The 12,500-nt window shown below is 43.0% G+C and overlaps 1 protein-coding gene across 2 annotated transcripts in view; it reads right to left on the reverse strand.

The window, feature by feature from the left end:
• LOC122262425 (uncharacterized) overlaps positions 1-12,500 on the reverse strand; it is a 74,803-nt gene that overhangs the window by 6,353 nt on the left and 55,950 nt on the right. Inside the window, exon 3 of one of the 2 annotated variants that reach the window (XM_043030420.2) lies at positions 4,330-12,197. In XM_043030420.2, the coding sequence (XP_042886354.2) occupies positions 4,330-12,197 (7,868 nt within the window). Of the gene's footprint in view, positions 1-3,258; positions 12,198-12,500 lie in introns of both variants that reach the window. The other variant, XM_043030419.2, reaches the window with a different exon arrangement.

Raw genomic sequence — 12,500 nt, forward strand, 5'->3', positions numbered from 1 at the left:
CTGGAAGAAAGGTATTGATGATGATGAAGATGTGTGAGGGAAAGGTGTTGTAGTGGGTACTGGTGTTGCTGGAGGTGATGTTGTCGATTGGAAGAATGGTGTAGGTGAAAACACTGCTTGGTTGTCTGCAAAAGAGAGTAGTACTTGGCCATTTGGAGTAATATTTGGTGACTGCTTGTTGTTACTGAAGAATGTTTCCTGGTTACTGGGATTTGAGAATGAATTTTGTCCATTGTTCGGGAACGGAAACTGGTTATTAATATTCGTGAATGGTATCTGGCTACTTGTATCAGCAAAAGCTAATGGGCTCTGCGTAGTACTACTGGGACTTTGGCTATTTGTATCAGAGAATGGAGATTGGTTATCTGTATTGGGTATAAACGACTGACTACCAGGTGCTGAGAACACATTACTACCAGTACTTGTGAAAGGCAACTGGGTGTTTGTGTCAAAGAGAAATCCATCAATGTTACTTGGGAAGAAAGGGTTATCAGCTGAACTAATAAATGTACCATCTTCAGTAATGAATGTCGTTTCAACGAAAGGTTTATCCTTAAAGATCGGATCACTGTTGTGGAAGGAGAACGGCGAATTTTCGACGATATTGACAAACAAATCATCCCTATCTGATTCTGTGTTGGTGATAATGAAGGGGGGGTTAGTAACTGGTGATTCAGTGGAGGTTATAATGAACGGTTGATTGGTATGGGGGGCTGGTGAATCATTGCCACTTATTAAGAACTGGTCATTAATAGGAACTGAGGATTCGGTGTTGGTTATAATGAATGGCTGATTGGGGCTCGGAAGAGTACTAGATATTATGAATGGCTGCCTGCTGCTAGGCACCGGTGATTCGGTGGTTGTTACAATGAATGGCTGATTATTTTGATTTAAGGATTCAGAGTTATTCACTGATGAATCATCATTAGTTTCAGTAACTGGCTGATTGGTCTGAGGGATAACTGGTTCAGGAGTAGTTACAATCAGTGGCTGAATGTTATTGGATGGTGTTGAATCGTCTTTGCTTTGGATAAAAGATTCATTGGACACAATCGCATCTTGGGTACTAATCAACTCACCACTGGAAGATGATTGGTTATCAACGACAGAAAAGTTGTTTGGATCATGTGATTGGTTGTTCTTATTAGCAAGTAACTGATTGGTATTTGAGGATTGGTTCTCAGTACTGGTTAGTGGTTTATCACTTGAAATTTGGCCTGTGGTTGAAGGAGAATGTTTGTCGAAGGTAGGTTGTTGGTTATTATTGTTGGTGAGTGTTGGTTGATTATTGCTGTTGGGAGGTGGTGATTGCTCTTCATCACTAGCAAACGGTGACGGGTTTATGTTGGAGGATGAATGTGTGTTTTCATTTGAAAAGGATGGCTGGCTGTTATCATGAGAGAATTGTGTTTGTGATTGTCCATCAGTGTTGAAGGACGTTTTTCTGTCGTTATTGACAAATGGTGGTTGTCTGTTATCTTTATCAAAAGTAGAATGTTTGTTATTATTGAACTGTTGTGTGTTATCATTGGCGAATGGTTGTCTGTCATCATTATCAGATTGCTGTTTGTTATCATTATCAAATTGTGATTGTCTGTTATCTTTGTTAAATAGCGATTGATTGTCAGTGTTAAATGGTTGTCTGTTAGCATTATCAAATGGTGATTGCCTGTTAGCATTGCCTAATTGTGGTTGTCTGTTATCGTTGTCAAATTGTGGTTGTCTGTTATCATTTCCAAATTGTGGTTGTCTGTTATCATTTCCAAATTGTGGTTGTCTGTTATCATTTCCAAATTGTGTCTGTCTGTTATTTCCAAAGTGTGGTTCTCTGTTGTTGCCAAATTGTGGTTGTCTATTATCATTTCCAAATTGTGGCTGTCTATCATCATTTCCAAATTGTGGTCGTCTGTTATCATGTGCAAATTGTGGTTGTCTGTTATCGTCGCCAAATTGTGGTTGTCTGTTATTGCTAGATTCAGGTTGTCTATTATCATTGCCAACTTGTTGTCTGTTATCATTGCTAGATTCCGATTGTCTGTTATCATTGCCAAACTGTGGTCTTCTATTATCATTCCCAAATTGTGGTTGTCTATCCTCGTTGCCAAACTGTGGTCTTCTATTATCATTCCCAAATTGTGGTTGTCTATCCTCGTTGCCAAACTGTGGTCTTCTATTATCATTCCCAAATTGTGGTTGTCTATCATCGTTGCCAAACTGTGGTCTTCTATTATCATTCCCAAATTGTGGTTGTCTATCCTCGTTGCCAAACTGTGGTCTTCTATTATCATTCCCAAATTGTGGTTGTCTATCCTCGCTGCCAAACTGTGGTCGTCTATTATCATTCCCAAATTGTGGTTGTCTATCCTCGTTGCCAAACTGTGGTCGTCTATTATCATTCCCAAATTGTGGTTGTCTATCCTCGTTGCCAAACTGTGGTCTTCTATTATCATTCCCAAATTGTGGTTGTCTATCATCGTTGCCAAACTGTGGTCTTCTATTATCATTCCCAAATTGTGGTTGTCTATTATTGTTCCCAAATTGTGACTGTCTGTTATCATTGCCAAACTGCGGTTGTCTATCATTGTTGCCAAACTGTGTCTGTCTGTTATTGTTACCAACTTGTGGTTGTCTATTATCATTTCCAAATTGTGATTGTCTATCATTACCTATGTGTGACTGTCTGTTATCACTGTCAAATGGTGGTGATTGTCTGTTATCATTTTCAAATGGTGATTGTCTGTTATCATTGTTAAATGGAGACTGTTTGTTGTTAAAAGATGGCTGTCTATTATTTGAAACCTGTGGTTGATCTTTAGGAAACAATGACTGTGTGTTATCATTTAAGAATGGTGATTCGTTTTTATTGTTAGAAAGCTGTGCCTGACTGCTATCAAAATGAGGCTGATTGTTATTGCTGCTGAAGGGTGGCTGATTATGGGTGCTTGAGGAAGAGGATTGGCTGTTGGGGACAAAAGCAGGTGTGCTGTGGGTGGTCACATGGCCATCCATAGACAGGAAAAAGAAAGCACTGTCTCCATCCTGTATATGGCTTGGCGGTGACTCAGGACGAGGTTTAATCGTCGTCAGAAGCAGCAAAGGATCGGCTGAGGATGAGGACTCTTTGTCTGAGACCACACCTGACGGGCGGTTGGAGGAGATTAAGACTGGTCGGTCGCCAGAGGGTCTTGAGGGGAATTTGATTAAGGGATTCGGATTGGGTTTGGAGGACAAAGGGAAGGGGGGTAGGCTATTGCTCACCGGAGATGGGAATTGGGAAGGCGTGAGGGCAGGTGGGGCATCCGCAGACCCCTCAGATGGGCTGTCATTATCTGAAGGTGGACGAACAGAGAAGCGGATGTCATCTTGCCCATTGAAGGCATTCTGGGAGGGTATGGACTCGAGTGATGGGGGACCCGGCCTGCTGGAAGGTGAAGGAAGCCTGCTGGAATCTTGGCCATTGCTTCTACTGGGGAAGTTGGGGTCACCAGTTGTTGCTGGGGTCACCTGCCCTTGGGAGGACAAGTGGTTCCTATCGCCGTCGAAAGGCTTTGAGGGGTTGGCAGTAGTGATGTGATCCCTATTGCCAAAAGGTGGCTGGATGCTAGCTAGTGTTGGGGGTTCTGTTCCCAGCTGGTTTGAGAAGGGTGGGTCTGAGGAAGGGGCAAAGATTGAATCTTGGGTTGTGAAAGATTGGGGTGTAGTTGTGGGTGGTTTAGTTGTTGGTTGTGCTGTGGTAGTTGGCTTTTTGGTGATCAAAGTGCCAAGTATGGTTGCAAGAGTAGATGTTCTTGGTCTAGATGTAGTAGGTGAGGGTGGCAGGAATGGTCGCAGATTACTATTTCGGTTTGGTTTTGAATCAGATCGTGGTGGCGGACTACCTGGAGAAGGTGTGGAGGGGATGAAGGGAGCAGATGGTGGAGTTAGGTTTTCTAAGGGCCGCAGGAGGATAGATTGTCTTGTAGATGGATTTTCGGGAGGGAGTAAAGTGGTAGAAGGAGTAAAACCACTTTGTGGAGCATTGAAAAACTCATCACGAATTGTAGGGCGACCATTCAAGAAGGGTGATGGTCGGAGAGGGGGAGAAATCGTCGTTGGTAGTGAGAATTCAGCAGGAAAGTTACTGGGAGTATCATTCCTCTGATTGAAGAACCTAGTTGACTGAAGTTTGAAATTAGGGGTAAATGAAGTAGTGCCAATAGGAGATGGCGGGTTAGTTGTTGGAGTTAGGGAGAGACTAGGCCTTTCAGACCTCTCCTTGTTGCTGTTAGAATTGTCATTTCCAAGAAAAGTTAGTAAGCTATCTACTGTAATCACCGGGCGAAACGGAACCTGAGTAGTCGTTGATGGAGAGCTGCTAAATGAACCTTGACTAGAAACACCGTGATCATTCACAAATTCAATATTTCCAGAACTACGAAGTGTTCCGGATTTGCTATCATTTTGAAGTGTGAGAGTTGGGTGTGTTTGATCTGGTTGTGGTAGTGGTGATGGTGGTGGCTGCAGTACCACATCCCGAGGAATGAAGCCTTCTTCAGCTGTGATCTTGACTCCGCCCGTAAGTGTTGATGGTCGATGAACTTCTCGAGGGATAAATCCTGCTTCGGAGGTCACTTGAACACGTCCCAGCGGTTTGTCAGTCTGAGGTGGAATGACATCAGGGAAGGGAGTTGATGATTCTTGATTTATTGGAGATGCCAGTCTTTCATTAACAGGTGACTGGGGTGAAGAAACTGCAGGTAAGGGATTGCCATTGTTTGGAGAATTCGAGGCCTGATTCAAAATTGGAAGAGCAACAACAATGATCCTGGGTGTAACAGTGTTAGGTGGGATTGTTGTTTGGAATGAAGGCCGGGACGTTTGTGCCTCTTGTTTTTTCTCAAAGTTGAAGTTAGGCCTTACTGTTGTTGCAAAGTTAGGTGAAAAAGTTGCAGTATCTTGATCATCCACAAAGAATGAATTTGATGGTGGTGTGATTGTCAGTGCTGGTGGGAAAGCATCTGCATCATTTATTTCTTCAAAGAAAGGGTTATCTGGAGTTGTAATTGGAAAAGCTGGTGGGAAAGTTTCTTTTTCTTTTATTTCCCTGTGGAAAAAGTTATCCGGAGTCGTAGTTGGGAAGGCCGGTGGAAAAGTTTCTGTTTCTTGCTTATTAACAAAAGGTGGGTCTTCCTCTGCGAAGAACGCTTCATTTATGTCACTGATGTGTGAAGGTCTTGATATATGACCTTTGTTTGTTGTCTGATGTAAATTTGTGAAAACAGACTGTTTTTGATTATCTTTGAATGGAGAAAAGGTAGTGGGTACAAAGTTTTGGGAATTCACAAATCTATCTGTAGATGTTTGAGTTGAATCTTCGAAATCTTCAGTAAATGTAGTTGGAGGAGTTGTATCTGTATCAAAATCAAAGCCAGTGAAGGAAGAAATTCCACTAGCTGACTCCGTGAAAAATCGTGTGGGGGAAATGGTAGTAGCAGAAGTTTCAAATTCAAAAGGTTTAAATGTGGATGAAGGTTTTGGTGGTTCTGGAGTATCAGGTTTCAGAGGTCGTGTGACAGGTTGAACTGTTGCATCTTCATTGGTGGAGAAGGCAGCCACTTTGCTTGCCAAGGTTGAGCGATGCCTTGGACGTTCTGTGATCCTAGGAAGTTGTGTTGGTCTATGCCTGTTCTCAAACTTAACTCGACCCCGAGAGGTTACTGAGAAGTCCTGTAAAGTGGTTTCTTCCTCTGGAGGGAAAGTAGTTCTTTCCAAATCAGATCTAAATGTTGTATCAAAGAAGTTCTGAGTAGTACTCTCAAAACCTGGAATTGTCAGATCCTCTTCCTGTGGTAGTGTTGTAAATTCTGGTACTGCAGTTGTTGAAGGCTCATGTGTTGTTACTTCATCAATTTCTGTTGTAAATCTTGGACTAGCTGTTGGTTTTCGCCTTCTGGTTGGGCTAACCCTATTGTTTTGCACCCTCTTCCTAATACCTTTTCTGCGTCCTCTAGGAGTTGAAAACTGGTTCCTTCTTGGAGCTGATGTTACAGATCCAAACCTTCTAGGCGGCTGTACTGGCCTCTTTTCTGGCTCAGCAACTGACTGTGAGACCGATTCCCGATTAGGTACAGGTGACGAAGGTACTTCTTTATTTTGCTTTTCTGCTTGATTTTCAAAGCGGGTAGGACGAGCTGTCAAAGGGTGAGATACATTATGTCTAAGGGGACCAATCGTTGGCCTCTTTCCTGGAAATCTTGGACGTTGGCGACGAGTAGGTGGTGGGAGTCGAGATCGTGTACCTGTATTGTCAGTTCTGCTCTCAGGTCGAAGGCCAGGAGGGTTGCTGCGAGAGTTTGTTGAGGGTGGGGAACTAATAAATGTTGGTCTGCTTCTTGGACCAGAATTATCATCTCCAGGTGCTACAGATGGCCTTGGATTAGTCACAGGTCTTAGGAATGTACTTGTGCGTGGCTGTGTATTGTCTCTTCTAGTAGAGGCCACTGGGTTTGTTGCTCTGTTCTTTGGAATTAAGTTTGTTGTGGATGATTTTTCATTATCATTTGAAGTCAGTGTAGTTTCAGTTATGGCTCGGAATTTGTCAAGACGTGGTGGAAGCCTTGTAGTAAATATTGGTTGTGCATTATTTTGCTTAGGAGATACTGTTGTGGCAGGTTCATCTGGCAACTCAGTAGTAGAACTCTTCTTGTCAGCCAAAGCTTTCAGCATCTGTTTGTTTAGCTCTAGGAACCTTCTGAGAGCTTCATTTTGTTTTGGACTGTTTTTAGAGTCAGATGGTGTTTCAGTAATGGGCTGAGGCTGGGTTTCTTTCACAATGATAGGTTCTATATCTACTTTTACAGTCTGTGACCGAATCCTTGGAGGTTGAGTAGTGGTGGAGGTGAATGGCTGTACATCATTCTCCCTCTGTGAGGTAGAAGTTTTTGTAATGCTTCCCGTTGGTGCAGCTCTCTGACTAAGTAATTCACTCAAACTAAGCCTCCTTCCAGTGGGAGATTTAGGCCTTTCTGGCGTTGATCGAACATTTCCAGTGGGGACAGAAGTCCTTCTCTGTGATGATTGAAGTTGCCTGGTTCTTGGCTGTTGTCCATCTTTGCTGCCGTTTTTCCTGAGCCATGCCAATCTCTGCCTTTCTCTATCCTCTCTTGATAGAGCCTTATTGCCTGCTGAAACTTCAACATTTGTTTCAGTATCAGATTCTTTCTCTTCCGGGGTAGAAGTTGGGGAAGGGGTAACAACTGCAATGGTTGCTTTTCCCACAGCTGTAGAAACTTGGCTTGTCGGTGCATGAATAGTATTGTCTGATTTGTTGTTTGTATTCAATGGTTCCTTTATCTCAGGAATTTCTTCCTCCTCTGTAGTTGTAACTGGTGTAACTGTAGTAGTTTCCATGAAATCACTCACTGTTTCTGTAGTAGTTTCCATAGGATCAGTCACTGCTTCTGTAGCACTTTCAGGAATAGTTTTTACATCTTCCATTGTGGAATTTTCTACAGTTGAAATGCTTACTGACTTCTCGGCGGTTTTTGGAGATTCAGTGATATTTTGCACTTTAGAATAAGGTTCAGAGACTGTTAACACAGCTACTTCCATATTCAGCACTGTCGGTGTATTAGTTTCTGTTATCATGATACCCTGAGGGGTGGTAGAATCAACAATATTTTGCCCTCCCTGGTTATCCGTTGCCAGTGCTGCAAATGTTGGAGTTTGAAGGCTTGTGGTAACAATTACTTGCTCAGTAGATGCAGGTTCTAGATCATAATCAAAATCAAAGTTCTGACTACCAGTGACATCTGTGTTTGATCCCAACTCTTCACCTTGATCTGTGGATGATAGGGAAAAATCCAGCACGTGATTCATTGCAGCAAGTTCAGGTCGAATGGAAGTAATGTCAAAACTGTGCAGAAGCATGTGCAAGTGATTCATGGAAAGTGTAGTATCAACTTCATTCTCTTCTGTAGGAGTTATTTCTCCTTCTGGAGATGTGGTTTCCTGAAACACTGGTGTCTCAGTGACGAGAACTGGAGGTGGGGTTTCAAGAGCATCATCATTAGAGGTGATATAATCCTCTAGCTGGCTCTCAGGGGTTGTGGTCGGTGGTAAATCGGTCGTGCTGTCGGTAGAGTTTTTCTGGAATCTTGTGGTTGTATCCATCATTTTTACAGATGATACTCGTGGGCTGGACGGATTAAAGCCTGGCATTCTTGGAGGTGTTATGGTTGGCTTTAGAGTTGTTGTTGTTCGGTTTGAAAGGACAGGAATCTTTATGAGCGAAGGCAGTTTAGAGGTAGTTGGAATTTCACTTGTTGTAGAAATCGGTAGAGCTGTAGATGAAAGCGAGTCTACTGTCACTTCTCCATCTTCAGACAGTGTCACAAATGGGTCTGTTTCCAGTTCAGATGCAATTATCTCTTCAGTGGTTAGAATCGTGGTCGGAATATCTGTAATGTCTGTTAACAATGGTGGCTCGGTTGTTGCAGTGAAAGGAGTGGTTCTTGTTTGGCTTCCAGTCAATTGTGTTTGAGTTGTAGTAACCATTTCATTTTCTGTTGTTAATTCTAGGTCTTCAGTTAATGTTGTTTGGTTTTCATCAGTTTCTCTTAGGTCCTCAGGAATAGAAGTTTGGCTTTCAGTAGTTACCACCACTATATCTTCTATACCTTCTGTATTTTCTGTTAGAGTTTGATGTTTATTTTCTGATGTTTGGTTTTCGGCTGCAATAGTTTTACTATCGATCATTGAGGTTTGACCTTCATTTGTCCTCAACTGACCTCTAGTTGGTTCTGTAGGAGTTTCTGTGATCTCTTGGTCTTCAGAATCTGTAACAGGATCTTGTGTGAATACAGTCTCTTCTTCAAATCCTTGTGCAAATTCTTCGGTAACAAGTTGATCTTTGGATCCTCCGGTAGTGTTATCTGTAGTCACCTCAGGCTCTTGCAAAGGTTCTTTCATAACTTCAGCTTGATTTAGATCTTTCTCATCATGCATTTTTACTTCATGTGAAATTTCCTCTGTACCTTCAGCCTTTCCTTCAGTAGGACTTATCATTACATCAGCTTGGTCTTCAGGGTTTTGTGTATGTTCTTCCGTGTTTTCATCTCTTAGTGTAGTTTCTTCAATAATCTCAATTTGATGTTCTTGCTCTTGAGGAGCATCTACCACCTCTGTTTCATTTTCAGGGCCTTGTATAAAATGTTCTGTAATCCCGACTTGCAGATGATCAGCTTGGTCTTCAGGTCCAAGTGAAAAGTTTGTCATGACCTTAATTTGATCATCTACCTCTTGTGAGGTCTTATTCGCATGTTGATCTATGGAAACCAACATATGTGCTTCTTCCATTGCTTTTTGACTTGCATTTGACATGGTAAGGCTCTCACTGGTGTTATTCTGATTATCAGTTATTGTTTCCTTTTCTTTTTCTGATACTTCCATGTCCATATCATGATTATTATGCTTTTGGTTATCTACAGATGTTGCCACTGGTTGATCTTCAGATACAGGATTTTTCTCCTCATTTATTTCTAGGTCTTCGGTTCCTGCTTCCTCATTAAGTGCTGATTGTCTTTCTTCAGTTTGTGACAGCCCTTCTTTTACTATGGTCGATTCTTCACTCATCTCTGGTGTACGGACCTCTGATTTGGCGTTAACTTCTGTGATAATTCCTTCAGAAACTAATTGAGCAATTAAATCTTGGACAAGAGGATCTTCTGTTGCGGGTCGATTCAAAGTATCTGTAATCAATTCAGGAATTTCTGTGTGTTCAGCTTTAAATACATCAGCTATGGAATCGGTAAAGTCAGGGATGGTTCCTGAGGACAGGTTTGTTTCCTCTACATTGGTTTCATTATAAGTTGATTCCTGTTCAGTTGAGGTTACCATTTTTGGTGTCTTTGGGGAAGAAATTTCCGTTTCATCAGTAGCCATAGGCTTAGATGTGGTTGAGGCTTCAGGTTCAGATGTAGATATTGATACGAATGGAAGAGATTCTGGAGTTGGAGTAGTGACTACGACAGATGGTTGAGGGGAATGTAGTGCCTGGGTGGTGGGTGGCAACTCTGAAGTTGCAATAGTTTCTATTATTGTTGACAGGATTTCATCAAGTGGCATTTCTGTTGGTCCAAATTCTTCATCAGTGTGAACCATCAAAATAGGGTTGTCTGTCACTGTGACCGAGGACTGAGTAGAGGTATCAGTTGTCGCCATAGACAATGGCTTCACTGTTACCTCCTCCAAAATAGTCAGGACTTCCTCAGTTGTAGTCTTTCCAGCAAGTCCATTTGCCCCAAGCATGGCAGCAATCCTCTCTCGGATGCTCTGAACCTTTGAGTTTGTTCTTTCTGTAGGGACAACTCTGGTTTCAGGAACATTCTTAGTTGTGGTTGTAGTAGGGGCACGTTCTGTAACTTCTATAGTTGGTGCTTCTGGTTCATAATCATTAATATAATCATAATATAAGTCTGTGCTTGGAATTTCTGTAGTGGTTGTGGTTGTGGTTGTTGTTGTTGTTGTGGTTGTTGATGGTGGTGGCGTGGAAGTTGTTGTTTGTTTGGTTGTTGTCCGGAGATGCTTGGGCACAAACCTATTATTCTGCCTATGGAGCTCAAGCCTTTCTCTTATAGTAAGAGGCCTCTTTGTTGTAAAGCCAAGGATACCGATCGGTCGTCTGGTTGCTCGGAAACTGACAGAGGAGTTTTCATCATCACTGATTCTGTTTCTTACGCCACCAGTCGGTGACCGAGAAGCAAATACTCTATTTCTAAGACGGCTATTAAAATCAGTTCCTGATTGTCTCTGTGGCGTCCTGCTGCGAGGGGGTAACTGATTATCCTGGACATTGTTCTCTTGCTCTGGTCGTCGGGATCTACCTGTTGTAGATGTGAGACGTCTCTCCCGGAGCTTTTGAAGCCTTTCAAGAAATTGTTGAGTGCGAGTAAGAGGTCGTTTCCTTCCCCTTTTCTTGGCTTTCTCTGTACTAACTGAAGCTGGCAGAGAGGTGGTTGTAGTGGAGGTTGTTATAGAAGCTTCAGGTTGTGATTGTGTGTCAGATGTAGATTGATCATAATCATCTTGTGACTGAATACTTGACTCGGATATCGTATTTCCCAGACTTTGCGGTTCGGATTCTCTTCCTGCAGAGTTTTGACCTTGAACTCTATTTGGGCGTGAAAGTAAGACTTTTTCTTGTCCATTTCCTCTTTTGTTTGAAGCCTGCTGTGCAAAGTTCTGTAGACGAGACGCTAGAGAACCTCTTCCAGTTTCAGTTCTACTCTTCTGCCCTACAACTGGACGTGAAACTGTTGTAGTGGAAGCGGTTGAAAGGGTTGGTTGGGCTGTGGTAGTTGATGAGGTGGTGGTAGAGGTAGTTGTTGATGGAGGGTTTGTTGTGGTTGTGGATGGTGGAGTGGTAGTACTAGGCAGCGAACTTGATGAAGTTGTAGTAGTAGTTGGTGGTGGAGTCGTTGTGGTGCTAGGCTGCATAGTCGTCGAAGTTGTAGTGGTAGTAGTTGTGGTTGGGAGTGTTGGTATTGTAGTTGAAGGGGCTGCAGTGGAGGTTGGAGGACTTCTTGTTGTGGTTGTAGTATCTGGTACAACTGGCGTGGTAGGAGGAGATGATAAAGGCGTCGCCGGGGCGAATGGTGCTTGTGTTGTAGGACTGTTGTTGGAGAAATCCAATGAATCTCCGTTTCCAAAATCTAAACCGCGTCCAGAGATCTGGCCATCATTCACTGTTGCTGGAACCTCTCTAAGAGGAGAAATTGGAGAGGTGTCAGGAAAACGTCCTGCTACAAGATTGGGCTGACCTGAAAGATTTGGCTGAACCTGGAAGGAGCCTGGTTGACTGAACTGACCTGGGAAGCCATTTGCTATACCCTGTGGCGGAGGCCTGCCTGTCAGTGGAGATCCTGGGAAACCTTGGAACTGTGGCCCTGGAATGGCACTCCCTGGAAAACCTGGTGGCACTTGAAATGCGAACTGCTGGTTGGGACCGACGAGAGGAGGCAGGAAAGGATTGCCAGCAGGTTGGCCATTAAACGTCCCAGAGAAAAAGGGGTTAAGCGGCCTCGGGGAAGCACTGGGAGAGCCAGGTAATCCAGCAAATCCTTGGAACGGGAAGGGCGAAGGGGATCCTAGAAACGGCTGGAAGGCTGGATTCTGGGGCGTTGGCGCCGGCGCTTCTTGGGCCGTCGCATGTGAAGACCCTGGAAGGAGAAACAGGCAAAAGTTAATATAATGATGTCTTTTACCACACTGTTTTTTTTATTATTTAATTTAAAGATGGGTTCATTGCCTATTCATCACTCGTACGCTGCCTTGTGCACAAAAGCCGATTCCGAACAATTTTCAGGCAATAAACATTACCATACTTCGATTAATGAAAAATAAAAGTTTTTTTCCATTCTCAGCTCGGCCACATCAATGATTTCTCATGAACAACAAATTACTTCTTAATACTGTTTTATGTAATAAGTAGGAAGGAGGAAGTGACAGGTGATGGAAGAAGC

This window comes from Penaeus japonicus, unplaced genomic scaffold, assembly GCF_977035675.1.
Source record: "Penaeus japonicus unplaced genomic scaffold, GWHDUDI00000001_assembly GWHDUDI00000011, whole genome shotgun sequence".
NCBI lineage: Eukaryota > Metazoa > Arthropoda > Malacostraca > Decapoda > Penaeidae > Penaeus > Penaeus japonicus.